General features: G+C 32.6%; 1 protein-coding gene across 8 annotated transcripts in view; it reads right to left on the reverse strand.

Annotated features, from left to right (window-relative positions):
• The window catches only part of LOC126815995 (nuclear hormone receptor HR96), a 206,375-nt gene that overhangs the window by 120,169 nt on the left and 70,345 nt on the right, over positions 1-15,861 (reverse strand). For all 8 annotated transcript variants that reach the window (XM_050542101.1, XM_050542103.2, XM_050542102.2 and 5 more), the window contains one exon: positions 11,924-11,976. In XM_050542101.1, coding sequence (XP_050398058.1) covers positions 11,924-11,976 — 53 coding nt within the window. The remainder of the gene's footprint in view (positions 1-11,923; positions 11,977-15,861) is intronic.

Below are 15,861 nucleotides of genomic sequence, written 5' to 3' on the forward strand. Positions count from 1 at the left end.
TCCCACATCATGTGTGAGCAATGCACTACTTTTATTATGATATATGGTAATAATAGAGCTATGAATTATTGTAATATTTTCACACTAATGACTATATCTGATGACAACCAACTCGTAACTCAAACCTTTTATTACTCTAAGTCGTTTGATCAGCGAATGTCTCAAAAGTAAAGAGATTTGGATGAAATGTCAGCTCCTGATCCTGCCATTATCTTCATAAGTTTGTTACTTTTGAAACTTAAATGTTAAAAGAGCAGATAAAAAAGTGACCATGTTTTTCTTAAAGCTTCTTGCAATGTGGAGTGTTGAAGTAAACAATAATTCTGAATGAAAATTACTTGGCTATCTCTAAGTACAGGTCAAAATTAAATATTTTTGTTTGTACATCCTGTTTGTACTTAGAAAGAAATGTTTATTTTTGTATGTACCAATAGCTTCACATCCTGTCCTAGAGCTTATATCAATGCCATTTTTTAAAGAGAAGTAGACACAGTTTTCCATAAAAATTTCTCAAGAGTAACATAAAACACAATTCTTATGTCGACAATACTATATACCGGAAAACACGGAAAAACACCGGAAAACACCATGTTATACTGAATACCGGAAAAACACTAAATACTGTAAAACACACTAAATACCGGAAAATACCCTAAATAGGTAACCCAGAGACTGGCACCCTAAATAGGTTACCCGGAGCCTGGTCCTCTGTGTGTTAGGGTTAGGGTTAGTTTCTGGTTTATAGAATAACCCTTCTCCGGGTTACCTATTTAGGGTGTTTTCCGGTGTTTAGTGTGTTTTCCGGTATTTAGTATTTTTCCAGCGTTTTCCGGTATTCAGTTTAACATGGTGTTTTCTGACACCGGTGTTTTTTGGTATATAGCATAGCCCTTCTTATGTTGATTTGATCTCATGTGTTATCATACATGTGATCGTGACAAATTTTTAAGGCCGAATATCTGTTTTACTGGGTTTTGAATCTAATTGTATTACTTCTGTTGCATTGTTGTTTAAGTTTGTTCTATCTGTAGTTTTTTTGAGCAGTTATCCTACCTTGTCTGTTATATCAGAATATACATTTAACAGGAAAACAATAATCAAAAATTCATTTTAAACTTAGCTGAACTTAAAGAGGCATTGTCAGGGCCATTACGGGCCTGGGCATTGTCATTCAGGAAGTTTTTGTCAAAGTACAAAATAATTTTCGATTTGGCGTGACTACTTGTCACATCAGGTATATTCAAAATAGAATTTATTAAAAATTGCCACCAATCTGCCAATCTATCACTGAGATATGGCCATTTTAACTTTCAATTTACATATGGAAATTTAACACGCTCTTTCAAAATATCTTACTTCAAGTAGGGTAATAATGGCCAGCACTTGGATTTTTGATAATTAAACATACATTATGCAAGAGTTAAAATTCAAGTCAATCAGATAATAACTTTAGTCTCAAGAGCGTCTACAAGAATTATCGAAATGATCAAGGGTCAGAACTTTGGCAGTAATTATCAGAGATGGCTGAAAATCAATAGGATTCTTCATCTCATGACCATATAATTGACACTGTACAGATTTAGTCCCTAGACCTTGGGATGCCTGCTGGTCGGCGTGATGACAATGTACGACCACATTTCAATGTAGGCGTATAAAAAATAACATTATTTTTAAATCAAACTAATATAATCTTATTCTTGGAATTATTTTATCAATATAGTCTCACAAGAGTCCCACCATAAAAACAAGCATTTCGTCATCAGCTTTACAGAAATCTCTGATTTTCAAAAGTCACATTTAACAACACTGTATTTTACCATAGAAAAGAGTTAATGAATGTCATTTAAAGATAAAATTTCAGGTAATTACAAGCGTTAGTAGACCCTTGAAGATAAATGTTTGGCCGGTAGCAAATTATATGTTTTACATGAAACCTATGTACACTCTCTATAACTTTGTGTAAATAACAGGATTTGTCAAAAGTGTATGTATATTTAACAGTAATTTGCTGTAAAGTTATTTGATGTTTGACATACAAGTATTTTTTGCGAGTATATGCGATGCTTGTTGTGTAAGATGCTACCCAGATTCGAGTAAGAGAAAAACATGTTTATAACTCGTAACACAGCGTAACTTGCACTCAATTCAAACTTGCTTTTCTTAAAATAAGTGACATTTAATACTTTTAATCGAGAGACAAAAGTACTTAAAAGTTGACAGAACTGTCCACCCTAGCCACATTTTAATTTATTTTGCAAATTATTCTCCCTTTGTGTTAACTTGTTGACTAGTTCATTTGTTTCACTGTGTGCTTAGAATATTCTTTCTCTAATCCTTCTTTTAATAAAGCTTTCCACAAATAATATGCTAGCTTAGTGATATACTTTTATTGTGATTTAGTACCTTACTAGTCAAAACTTTATGAGTGTTGGCAGAAAAAAATATGTATAGACTTCCATGGCTGGTTTGCTCTGATCGTTAGTTGTGCCAGATAGAATACCTGGCAAGGAAAAGTGTCTAGTTATTCTGAATGTATGAAAAACTTTTGGCTGAAATTTTGGCAGTTGGAATTTCATAAAGGGTAGACAGAAACTTCTCTAATGCTACACTGCATGGCATGGAGTATGCTTATCTTTATTAACCCAATCGGCAGAGAAAAGCAGATCTTATGGTTGAAATCATGATTCTGTTTAACAATAAATAGTAATGGGCGGCATGCATGAGGCAGGGCATTTAAATTCCTTCTAGAAAATCTGATGGCACATCTGAATAATCAGTCTTGTTTTATTTTGTATAAGTTCAAGTCAATTTTCCTTCAATATTGTAACCAACATTTTTATAACATTTTCTTTATTTATTATTTATGCAACATAAAATATTACACAGCCTGAGGACTTTTAATCTGTAGCATGTCAATTACAAACAAAAACATTGACAATATCCACAATGTAATATTCCAACTGTTAAGAATCAAATTAATGTGATTTGCTTATCAAATGATAGTATAAAACAATGTACAGACTACTGTAGTTCAAATCTTGTTTGGTTTAATTATATAGATTACAGACTTTATTGCCCAGTCAAATTCCAACTGCCATGAAAGTTTATTTTAACATGCACACCAATGTGTAAACATAATTTCAGTTTTTTGTCGAATTGAAACGACTCAACACTGTTCTTTTCATCCTGCAACACTGATAAGTGGAGAGAGAGAGAAATGGGGTTTAACGTCCACTTGACACAAACTAGGTCATTTCGGGACTAGCATATGGTTTAATTTTATTTCAATAATTCGCTTGCGCGTAGGGGTCTTTAGCAGCGGGAGGAAACCGGAGCCCGGAGAAAACCCACGAGGTTGGACAGGCGACCCTACTCCTTGCCACGTACAACTGGGGATTCGAAACCAAGTCAGTTGACTCAATGACAGGCCTTATGATACAGTGCGCACATGCTAACCATTCGGCCATCCACCCCCCCCTCCCCCTGATAAGGAGAAACCATACAGAAAAATCTTAAGGTACTTTCTCGCACAACAGTGGGATCGAACCAAGGTCCTCCTAGTTAGTGAAATGAACCTTTAAATGATCTCTAACAAAGGATGTAATATTGATGTTGTAATATCTATCATACAAATATTGACAAGATATTATAAGCATTGTACATAATGTATTATACTCATCTTAATTACATCACTTTATCTAATCTTTAATCTAGGGATTAACTTCAATGTTTACAAGATAATTTTCAAATCCTGACCTCAAGGTGAATAGGTCACGGAGTTGCGGTTATTGAAAAGCCTATCATATTCACCTTTATACCTACACACTTATATAACGAAGAGTTGAATAAATTAATATCAGGTAAGCTTTAGATGAGAAGTATAACAGGTATTAGTTCTGCTGATTGAACAGTCTATAGGCCAGTTTTCTGACTCGTAGATCGTGAAATTAGTTTAATACCCAACACAAGTTCATCTCCTTTAATATAAAAGAAGAGCTCTACAAATTGCGGGAATGGCTACCTATTACTAATATATAATCAAACTACCCAAGTGTAAGAAAAAACATAATGAATTTTATCTTTTGACAAGTGGGATATAACATTTATTACAAGTAGAAATATTCAATATAATGGCTTTTTTTATAAATAATTAATGGTTTAGAAATGTTATAGAGAGAATCAAGAAGACCCTTTTCATTAAGAATCACTAAAACATGAATGAGTATCATGTAGTCTTTTGTAAATTGGGATTAATAAACTATTACAAATAAATATTAAAACATAATTTACTGTTTGTCAATAACAAATAAAGCTTTGAATATTCAGCGAGCTTTGAATGCATCTGACAGAGTAGGGTATAAAGCAGGGTTCAATTTAAGCGGTATTGCATTGCAAAAGGCGAATTGAATTGGTGGAATTGCGATAGAAATATTTTATTGATTAGCCAAAATTCCATTCCAAGAGTCCCAAGTGCGATTCATATAATCTGTAAAAAAAATCTAAGATTTTTATCAGAATTTCATTGTTGAAAACTGCTTCTGTTTTGAGTGGCAAACTCCGGGATACAATGTGGTTTCGAATTCACCAAACAATTTCGATTAGATTCCATTGCTTTCTTTGCAAGCGATCACAGAAACTTCCTTTTCTTTTTATCTCCCAGACAGAAATTTTTTAACCCCGTCAATTCTGTAAGGTACTGTTGGTTGCTAGGTAACTGAGGTGCTCGTTATGTAATCAGTATCTTTCCAGTACAATACTACTATGATTTTCTAATAGTATTCGTCATTTCGTCTGGGTATTCATGACTACCTTAGCCCGCGATCTTGCTTTATGGTACCTTGTACCTGGTAAATTGAAAATGTTGTCTAATAAAAGACAAAGTACAAGGATAAAATTGGCCACGGTCCATTTATGGATACATAAGAATGACAAAGGACGTAAGTTGCTGTCATATTATGAGTTAGAAACTGCTGGCATCGTTTGTCAAGTTTCATGCAAATTATGCACGAAAGATGAAAGTAAAATAAACAGTACACAGAACATCAACAGAGCTTTCATAGGCTAGTTGGAACTACAGGATTGGCACTCCAAGCAGACAATGTCCGCAAGCATCTAATTTCCGAACCCCACCCTATGGAATTTCTGTCATGGATATTATCTAAAAGGCCTCACTCTTTCAGTCATTCTCTAGAGCATCTATTGAAAATCTATTGCATATCAAATTAGAGGGACCACCTGCAAAAGGGTTTGATGCCATTGAATGTGTTGAAAAATACTTTCAAACATCAAGACGACCAAATACATTACCGGTACCTTACATTAAATGGATTTTGTCAATAAAAAAGAAAGTGGTTGATATAAACTAAAGAAGTATTATTAATGTTGTTTATTACACAGTTAAATTTTGGTGACATAAATCATTTCTCAGGAAATGCTATTCAAATTTTGAATTGATTAGCCAAAAAGTCAAATCAGTCCAAAACATTTCCTATTCAACAGTTTATTAAGACTAAATTGAAGCCTGGTATAAAGAGAGAGAGAAATAGGGTTTAACATCCACTAGGTCATTTTGAGACTAACATATGGTTCCATTTTATTTCAATAATTTGCTTGCTTGTAGGGGTCTTTAGCAGTGCGAGGCAACTGAAGAACCCGGAGAAAAGCCTGGTATAAACCTTTGGGCCTAAAATTACACATCTTGTGTTGTACCCTATACAATACTAAATCCAATATCCCATTGCTGTTTGCTGGAACAAAAGTCTGAATATTGAGAATTGTTCAAAATATTCTGAATATTGAGAATTGTTGAGAATAAAGTGAGAAAAACGTGATGCTGTAAATTCATGAATTAAAATGTATCTAATACTGTTACAACATGAGATTGATCCAGGGATAAGCGGTGTATTTAAAAAGGTAATGACTTAACTCACAAATAGTGTGTTCTACGATTTAATTTTGTGTATCTTCTTCAAATATTCAATCAAAATCAATTAATTTAAAGTTTATTTGATCATGTTGGGTGTAAAACCAAGTGTAACTGATGCCCCTGTGGTGAAATTACAGTCAACATTAGTGTGCTAAAGTTTAACCATGTAAAAAGAATAGGTCTTACATGTACAGGTAAATGTCACCATCCTTTCAAAGTCTTAACTAACACTAAAGTTCAACTAAAAATACACAAATTCTACATTCTTCTTCATTCTCAAAAACAACTTAAGTTTTAAGTACAAAAAAGATCAAAACAATAATAGTTTTAAAAAAAAAACAAAAAACAATATTGAAATCCTACAATTTTGGGGTCTCAAAACTTTATGCTATACTTTTCCAATATCACTTCGGAGTGAGAGAAAATCAGGACCAGGAGAAGTGGCAAATCTAAAAAAATCCCCAAACTAATGTGTACTTTTCATTTGAAACTAGACATGTCTTCATTAGCCCAGTTGCTGCAGAAAAGTACGACATTAAACTCCATTTCATTTTATAGCTGGCCATATCCACACTCTATGAGCAATTATTTCTGTTGATTGTATAACTTATCCAGGACATACTCCATATCACACAATGTTCAAAAATTCCTTGAGAGAGGATCGCTCACCACCCTCCCCCATGCAGTAGAAAACCCTGGCGCTGCCAGTGAAAAACTAATGTCAAACAAGTCATCCATTAATATTAATACACTTAAGTAACTGGAGAAACTTCCAGACATATTGGAAAGGTCATGAATGGGATGGTGGAAAAATTTGCAATTATGTAACAGATGAGACAAATCCCTTAAGAGATTTTTTTTTGTCACATTTTTTTTTTAATAATTGAATACCATTTTTTAGTTTACAAACATCATACAGCAATATAAAAGGCCAGATGGGATGAAAAAAATGTCAGAGACGTGAAAAAAAAATCTAAAAAGAAAGACTTCAGAATATCGATGCTTTTATTGAATGAATAATATCTGTCTAGGATGTTGGATGGTATTATTAAGAGTCGCCAGTTGCTGGCTTTTTATTTCATTTTTCGGTTGATATGTGTAGCAGCAAATCATAATCAACAACACAGAAGAATTAATCAGAATTGAAACGTTTAATCTGTAAAATTGGTTTCTGGATTATACCGGGGTTGACGTCTGTCGATGCAAGTGGCTGAAAAGATTTCATCCGATTTTCTTTCAATTTCATTAGCGTCTCAACCAGCATGTCACTTAAAAGGAATAAGCTTTCTGCTTTATTAATATTGGCTTCATTGTTGAATAAATTTTTGATAATTAATTTTGTAAGATATAGAAAGGCAGAGTGAAAATCAATAAGCACCTGATCACAGGACTGAAAAGATATGTTGTGTAATTATACTAACTTTAGTCATCCGTTTATCCTCGATTATTATCATCCACACAGGGGGCAAACAGCTTTAATATCAAAAATAATTGACAGATTCGATCAGAAAAACAGTTGCATATTCTTTTTAGTTTAAATAGAAAAGTTAAATCATGTGGAGAAATAAGACAAAAGAGAAGAATGGGAATCAAACTATTACAGACAATTATAATTTCAATGAAGGATTTGATTCATACTGTTCAAACTGAGGGAGAGTCTCACAATATTGCAACATAAAAGGCAGTTTATACTTATTTTTTACAGAAAATTTGGTATTACTTACTTTTAAAGAAGTGTTTAATATAGTGAGACCATTTCCTCCTATACAATTGTGCTTGATTTTTAATTACCTCTGTAACCAGTTTAAGGATACATGTTGACAGCCTCAAATTGAGTTACATGTGACAAAACATCATATGTCTTATAAAACTTTTAATTTTTCTTCCTAGAGAATATAATTATTAATTTAATGTCAAATCAAATTGTCACTCTTTATTATGTAAGTCATATCATAAACTGATTATAAAATCATTGTTACATAAGTAACCTTGAAAACAATGTGGGATGAAAATCGCTATTTCAATTATTTCCGTAGGAAGGTTTCACAAAGCTTAATTCAAGAGCCTCTAGATAAAAATACAGGAAATTGCGCAAATTGTACAATCATCAACTTCAACCTTGACCTTTATTCAAGCAAATTACTCATATCCATTGTAAATTCCATGAAGACATCAACAGGACCTACGATTGTGGAACTTTTTCAGACCTATGCTGGGTTTACGCTGGTGATAAAAAATTTGCAAATCTGATCCAAAATGATGTGTATCTGTTGTGTACATTGTAAACAATTGTCAGTGACTCCCACCTTCAGAGAGAGACAGTGAAATAGGGTTTAACGTCCACTCGACACAAACTAGGTCATTTTGGGACTAACATATGGTTTTTAATTTTATTTCAATAATTCGCTTGCGCGTAGGGGTCTTTAGCAGTGGGAGGAAACCAGAGGACCCGGAGAAAACACACAAGGTTTAACAGGCAACCCTACTCCTTGTCACGTACCCCACCTTCAGTGTTCAGATGATCAATATTCAGTCAGTTAATCTGACAGCTTCAAATTCAAAAACGATTTACTGACAAAAAACAATATTATATTAGAGAAACTATGGATCTTTAATTTCCGGGGGTCTTTTTTTTCAATTTTATCCACATCATATTTAAAATACCGGAAAAATTATATTTGGCTGTAAACAAAAAATAAAATTTTCACATGGTTTGTGGCAGAGATGCTTTGTCTAAAAGAACAGCCATTAAAGTACATCAATTAAGTACCCTACAAGCTGTGATCTGTGATCTCTGGCTCCATAAGGTTTTGACATTACTTATTACTAATGAAATGATTTTTCTTGAGTCATAAGAAATATACAATCCTAGAGAGGCATTCAGCAATTGATTTATGATATTATACTGAAACTATTCTTTAAATAGTTTTGATCTTTTACAAATTTACTATTGTCTAAGTCCAAGTTGTAGTATTTTTTTTTTTTTTTTCTTGTTCATTAAAAATTGTCTTATGCATGGAATACCAAAAACTCCACTATTCAAATTACCCTCTATGTACTTTCCAAATAGGGCAGACTTAAACTTTTTGTGACAAAATAATTATTTCCATCCACACCAGACTAGAGCCACCATTTTTACCACAATAGTTGAAAGATGATGCTTCTTTCACAACTTACACAACAATATCATTTCAACAAATGGGCAATAAAAGGAAACCCATTTTTTTTAGATATTTGATACAACTTCATGGGCGGTCATACAAACCTCAGAGCCAAGGGCTAGCTTGTCATTGGACACATGTTATTAAATAAAGATTCATGTAACACATGGATATTAAAGGGACATTGTGCACCCATTAAAAAATAATTCAAACTCTTGGGTATTTTTGGGCAACACTACTGCAAAAATGTTAGCAATAATTGACGCTTATCAAATAGCATATCAAAATTCCTGATGGGAAAATCAGGTGACTTCTTCAATAGCTCAAAAAAGCCTGCCACGTCACTAGGCTTAGCTGCACTTGACCTGGAATTCAACTTTTTCTGCTAAGGTTTCCCTTTTGATGAAGGAGGTGCTGGGTTCATACTTTTGCCCGCAACAGCATTACGGTGCTTGGTAAGTAAGTTAGGTTTACTAATACTAATCAAGAAATTGTCAGATGCCTCAGTGATTACACTGGTTTTATCTGATTTTGTATAAAACCCAGGCGACGCCATGACAGGTTGCGCTTCGATCCTCATGAAAGAACGAAAGTTGAGAATGATCTAAACCACACACAAAAAATTTTCTGCTGTAGCGGATTTCCGCCAAAACTAGGTTCACTAAACAAACCAGAGGGTGAAAGTGCTAACTAAAACGAGTGAATAAATTATTGTCATTAAAATGATGATCAAATAAACAGAATTATCTACTACGTGACCACGCTCTCGTGGCCAAACGAGCTACTGACGACCACGTGACATACAGCTAATCTCATAGGATTCCTGCTGAAGGATGATGGGATAGAATTGCCGCTTATCTTATCTGACTCTGTATTTCCTCATTGACACATTTGTGGTTATTTCCCGTCTACTTAAATTTCAAATCTTAGAAAATATGACAATCTTGAAATAAACTGATACAAAAATTATTTTCTTAAACAGAATGTCTCTTTAAAGTTTAAAGGTTAGTTAGATAATTTGATCTGTAGAATATGATGCAAAACATATTAAACTTTCATACCAAACATAAGACGGCTTGTTATTGAAGACAAAGAAACGTCTTATTTTTTTCTTGATATGTAAACACAAGGGAAATGTTTTATCATGCAAAATCCTTACTTATGAATCACAGCACACATACTCAACAAAAAAACCTTCAACAAAAATCTCTTTTATAAAGTGATAAGCCTATCATATAATGTTTATTTTAATTTACTAGGGGTTTTACTCCAGACCTTATGTAATAAAAGATCTGTAATAGGAATAAACGGGGAGGGCTATAGATGTCAGATTGGGACAGGATACAGACCTATTTTCAGTAAGCCGACACCAATGGTATGTCACACCGGCTTAAATTGAATTCCATTGTGGAAAAATTAGAAATGTCAAAAGCTGCTTAATGTTAAATGTACATTTCAACCATTTTTTTAATAATATAAAAACAATATCTAACAGTTAAAACTGTAGTGAAATTTCCTGATGTTACACCGAGAGTTTTATCTCAGCATGGCAGCCATTTGTTGCAATGATTTCATCGCTCAATTGACTAATTTTAAACAGGGTTGTTCTCTCTAGGGAGTAGACTGGAAAAACAGACATTCTCACTTGATAATGATGCAATCTTTTTCAGCATTTCCAGGAGCCTACTATTTTATATAACTAATAACAGAGCCTATTTTTTAATGTCAAGTAATGTCTCAATATACAGGAAAGCCATGTACTGTATTTGATTTCTGTATACTTGTTGCTATATATCAAAGTAATACACAAGTATATACATGTACAAGTATGTTGATAATATGTAATACACAAGTATATCTATAATACACAAGTATATTGATAATACACAATTGTAACTAATACACATATAATAGTAATACACATATATATTAGTAGAGAAATACTACTACTACTAGATACAGGGTTACAAATATGTTAATACACAAAGTATTAGACAAGCCTGTTAATAATCCGTATACAAATATGTTAATACACTAACTACCATAGTGAGTATTGCAAATCATAAAAATGAACATAATAGACCATTTCTCTCCAGGGAATATCTATATCAAAGCAGATTTAATAAAAACTGGTACGTTTCTTTTTCAAGTAAATGATAAATCATGATTTGAAAGACAACATTTAAAAACATTTTTTAAAAGTCATAATTTTCAAGACGATACATCATCTGTAATGTTTTTCCGATCTTTATGAAACGTGTTTATTTAAGCGTCAAAGATGAAGACAGACAATAAATTAAAACACAACCTCGCCCTTTCTAATCATCAGTGATATTGATTAACAGATAAGTTCACAAATAGACCAGTCAAGTAAATAATTACTTATTTAGCGACCATAGTCTAATGAAGCAGAAAGGATTAATAGATAATATAAAATAATAGCGCCAGTCTAACAATTAATGGTCACCCTTCAATGATATTAAATAAAGACTGTATTGACCGTTTCCATATAGGTATTTCTCAAATCTTTAGTGTATTACTCCCTGTGAACTTGGAATTCACAGGAATCACTAACTCCGGTCTCCCTATGTCAAGATTTATATTTCATTCAAACATAACCATTAAATTCCTATATATATTTCAATAAGAGATTGTCAAATTATATTCAGAAAACAGTTTGAGGGGAGTAAGAAGTGAAGGTTAGTGCAATGGATATTTTATTGTACTTGACTTTTGCTTTTTCATGGTCATGTTATGCACTATGGGCCTTGGCCCTTATTTAAATGGCTATAACTGAAATGCAAGATATCGGTAATCAAACAAATTTTTGTCTTACCTGTTCTGTAGAACATATATCCAACTCTTCGTCTAACATATTGAGATCAAAATCTGAAAAACAAAATGAAAAGTTTGTAATACAATTTGATTTGGCTCTAGTTTTGTACAAATGGCTCATAGGTGTCTGGCTGACACAAAATGTTACAAATTAGATTTTATGTCTTACAATCCATAAGAAAGAACAATATTTTCAGGTAAATACAAATTTAAAGAGTCTACCAAAAATTAAATTAACTCCTGAAAAATACATCTTTAAAAAGCATTTTAAATGTTTTTTTGCTGGGTTTTCTTTCTACTGTTGTCATGTATTACATCCTACTGTAGTCATTTTAATTAGTCTGTCACTCATAAAAGCTCCACAGAAAAGATCTCTATGATAAGCTTTATCCAAATAGATGAACAAATACTCTATTTCAAAATCTGTTTTATTTTTTACTTTTTTTTTGCAAACTTCTAAGTTACAATTTTCTCTCATCTGATCTTATCATCAGACCATTCTTACCACTTCCCAATTTTGACGCCTTTTTTCTTGCATTTTCTCAGCTTGTTATCTGGGAGATGAAATGATAACAGCTAGTGAATGATGAATGAAACAACCGCCAAAGTAGTTTATCTAAATTTCTGAGACTCTAAATGTGCTTCTGACGAAAGCCAGTTTACAAATGGTAGTGTTTTTTAGTCAGAAGATTGTAGGGTTTACAAGCCAGGGTCAGTTACTTACACACTTACCCTTCCACTTGCCACCTGAACCGCCCAAATCTAGTGCTTATTAGACTGCTGCAAACCTCTCTGAGTAATGTGAATATCGGAGACACCTCCCAAAATATAATCAATTATTTAAATGTGTATGTTGATTTCCCAATTTCAACATATTTAAAGAAAATTTACAGCTTTTCTAAATATCTGCTTCTTGTCTTAAAAATAAAGATAAATTTCGGATGGTTTCAGGCTGTCCAGGGATATAATCTTTTTTCAAGGAACCAGGGTAATCAAATATTTAAGTGTGCTATGAATTTTACAACTTCAACATAATTAAACAAAAAGAACATTTTCTCTGTTCTAAAAATCTGTGTCTTATCTTAATAATAAACACACTTTTCTGGCAGTCTGTCACTGTAACTATATATTAATGTAATGGAATTAATTAATACATATGTTCTTAAACCAATCCTGTATATCTATATCAGCCAACACACCTATTCTATGCAACCGATTACAGATAAAGCCAATATGTAAAAAAAATTTGCTTATTGTCATGGCACCTACCAAACTATAAATAGCTAAAATGGCAGCTTTTCTTTAAAATTTTTTACTTTTTTCATCTGGCATTGATAAGCAAACACAAGTTCTCGTTGTCATAACAAAACAATTTAACACCTGGATAAAAGTAAATACCCCAAAAGTTTTCATCCCAAACTTTTTACAGTACTAAAATGAAAATGTATCCGAATCTCAGCCTACAAAAATATCAAACTCCTACCTTTGTTAGGACAATAAGCAAACTATTTTTTAGTGATGACTTGCTAATTCAAAAGGCCAATTCTGTCATCTGTTTTGAGGATTTTTTATGCCAAGAGAAATTCAAACCAGAATTGATTATTTACTTCTTGTGGCAAGTGACAGACACCAAAATAGATTATTCACAAGTATCATCATGTTTTTGATTTCTACTCAAGTCTTCGTGTCAAGCATTATTAATTGAAAGATCATTGAAACAGGTACAAGAACATTAAATTACACAGTTGTGCTCAATTATTCCCTTGAGAAAACTGGTGTTGTTTGTCGAGTAATTTTATTCACAGAATGTATAACGATTAAACCAGGTGATTCTCCTCTACAACTTCTTAAAATTCTAAACTTGATTTAAACAATACTTATTCAAATTAGATCGATGTTAAATGCACACATGGTAATATACAAAATGTTTTTAGCACTATGATATTTAATATTGCCTAAGGTACCTATATGTAACATATCATTTATTGTCAAAGATATATTTTTATTTAATTATTACATATATGTGTATTAAACAAGCACTTTATTAAAAAATATTACAAATATTGTTACCGGCATTAACATATCTTTATAAATAAATAATATCTAAGTATGTGACATACAGTAAAATCTGTATTAAGCAGCCACACAAGGAAATTTTCATGACTGGCCTCTTATCGGGAGTAAACTCTTAAATAAAATCTCAGTGTTTGTTAGTGCTGACATCAAGTAAATTTTACGCTTGGGTGCATTATTGGGAGCAAACATCAATACTTGCATCGGTAAATTTGGCTGTCGCTGAAACTTGCTTAGAACGAAAATTCTTTGATTCAAATCTCTGATGTATCTTCTGTAAACGTGTCATTTTGTACCAACATTGATACTACTGTCTACCATGGTGATGTATTCGATAATATTTTTTAATTTTATTTATCAAAAACACACATGTCCAAAAAACCATCGCTGAATTTGACACCGATTTTCAGGGGGTGTTACTCTTATATAATATAGAAGGCACCAAAACTTCTGTTTAGCAACAAAGTGGCAATGGAAAATGGATACTAAATGATCGTGACAAAACTCGGCTTTGACAGTACTTTTAGTTCATTAAATCAGTATCAAATAGTGTTTCGTTAGGTGTGAAAACAAAAGATTAATTAACAGTTATTCCTGGGTTTATTGTTATTTTCACAGTTCGTTTTACCTGATCAGTGGGGGAGTAGATAATTAACTATTAATCACGGGATTAGCGGAGGTGCTACGAAGTACGACAAAATGGTATCATTCAACAATGGCCGTTAAATAAGCGCTATTTTCCTATATTTATTAGTAAAATACATGTAGTGACCACTGGCCGCGTTAAAGGAGTGACCGTTGATTAAAGAGATGGAACAATAGAATTTCTACCGGGGGAATTTCTTGTGACCACTTACAAGGAGATGTCGCTGAATAGGAGTGGCTGTTCGTACAGATTCTACTGTAAATGTAAAATTTTGTTTAATGTGTATATTAAATAATTTTCTACAGTAATTTACTGTTAGCATTAATATTGGTAAAAATAAATATTGATATAATGAATTACACTATATTGAATGTCAAATTATACTAAAATTAGAATTGAAAAGAAATAATCTATTTCATAGATTATTTTACTATTATTAGAAAACAATAAATTAATATTATAACTAAACTGTGCACAAACTGTTTTTATTACAATGCAAGCAACATAAATATTGCATTATAGTATTACTTTATATTGAAATTGAAACTGTATAAAATTAGGATCAAAAAGAAATTATCTTGTTCATAGATTATTTTACTAATATTCGAAAACAATAATTATTGTTACTACACTGTAGTAAAAACACTGTTTATTGCAACCACCATGGACCTTATAATAAGGTATTATAAGGTCTATGTAACAACATACCAAACGTATATGAATAGACATTTGAAATATCTACACATGTATGACTCTCCCCTACATTTTCTACATCTTTTTTTTTTTTTTTAGGTTAGAGTTAACTACGCATGGGTAGCCTCAAATATTTTATTCGGTTCTTGCACGCTTTCGATAACACTGTCACTGTCTGACCACGATATTTTCCTAGGAATTTAACTTGCTGGGTACTGCACATGCTCAAAGTGAGCTGGAGCCGGGGTTTTTGAGCCAACCCGTTCAGACAGCCAAGATGAACCAGTTTAAAATAAATAGCCTTCTCGAAGACAGATCGCGAGCTGGGGCTTTTAAACTGGTTTTCTGCCCCACATTTGCATTCAGACGACAAAGTTAAACTGGTTTAATGATCCCCAGGGTTTTTAAACCAGTTCAACTTAAGCGTCCGAATGGGCTATCAGACAGTCAAACTATGTGTATCTTCTGTAAATGTATGACTTTACATTTTCTGGATCTAACGGCATCATATTTTTAATGTACAGAGA

This window comes from Patella vulgata, chromosome 3, assembly GCF_932274485.2.
Source record: "Patella vulgata chromosome 3, xgPatVulg1.2, whole genome shotgun sequence".
NCBI lineage: Eukaryota > Metazoa > Mollusca > Gastropoda > Patellidae > Patella > Patella vulgata.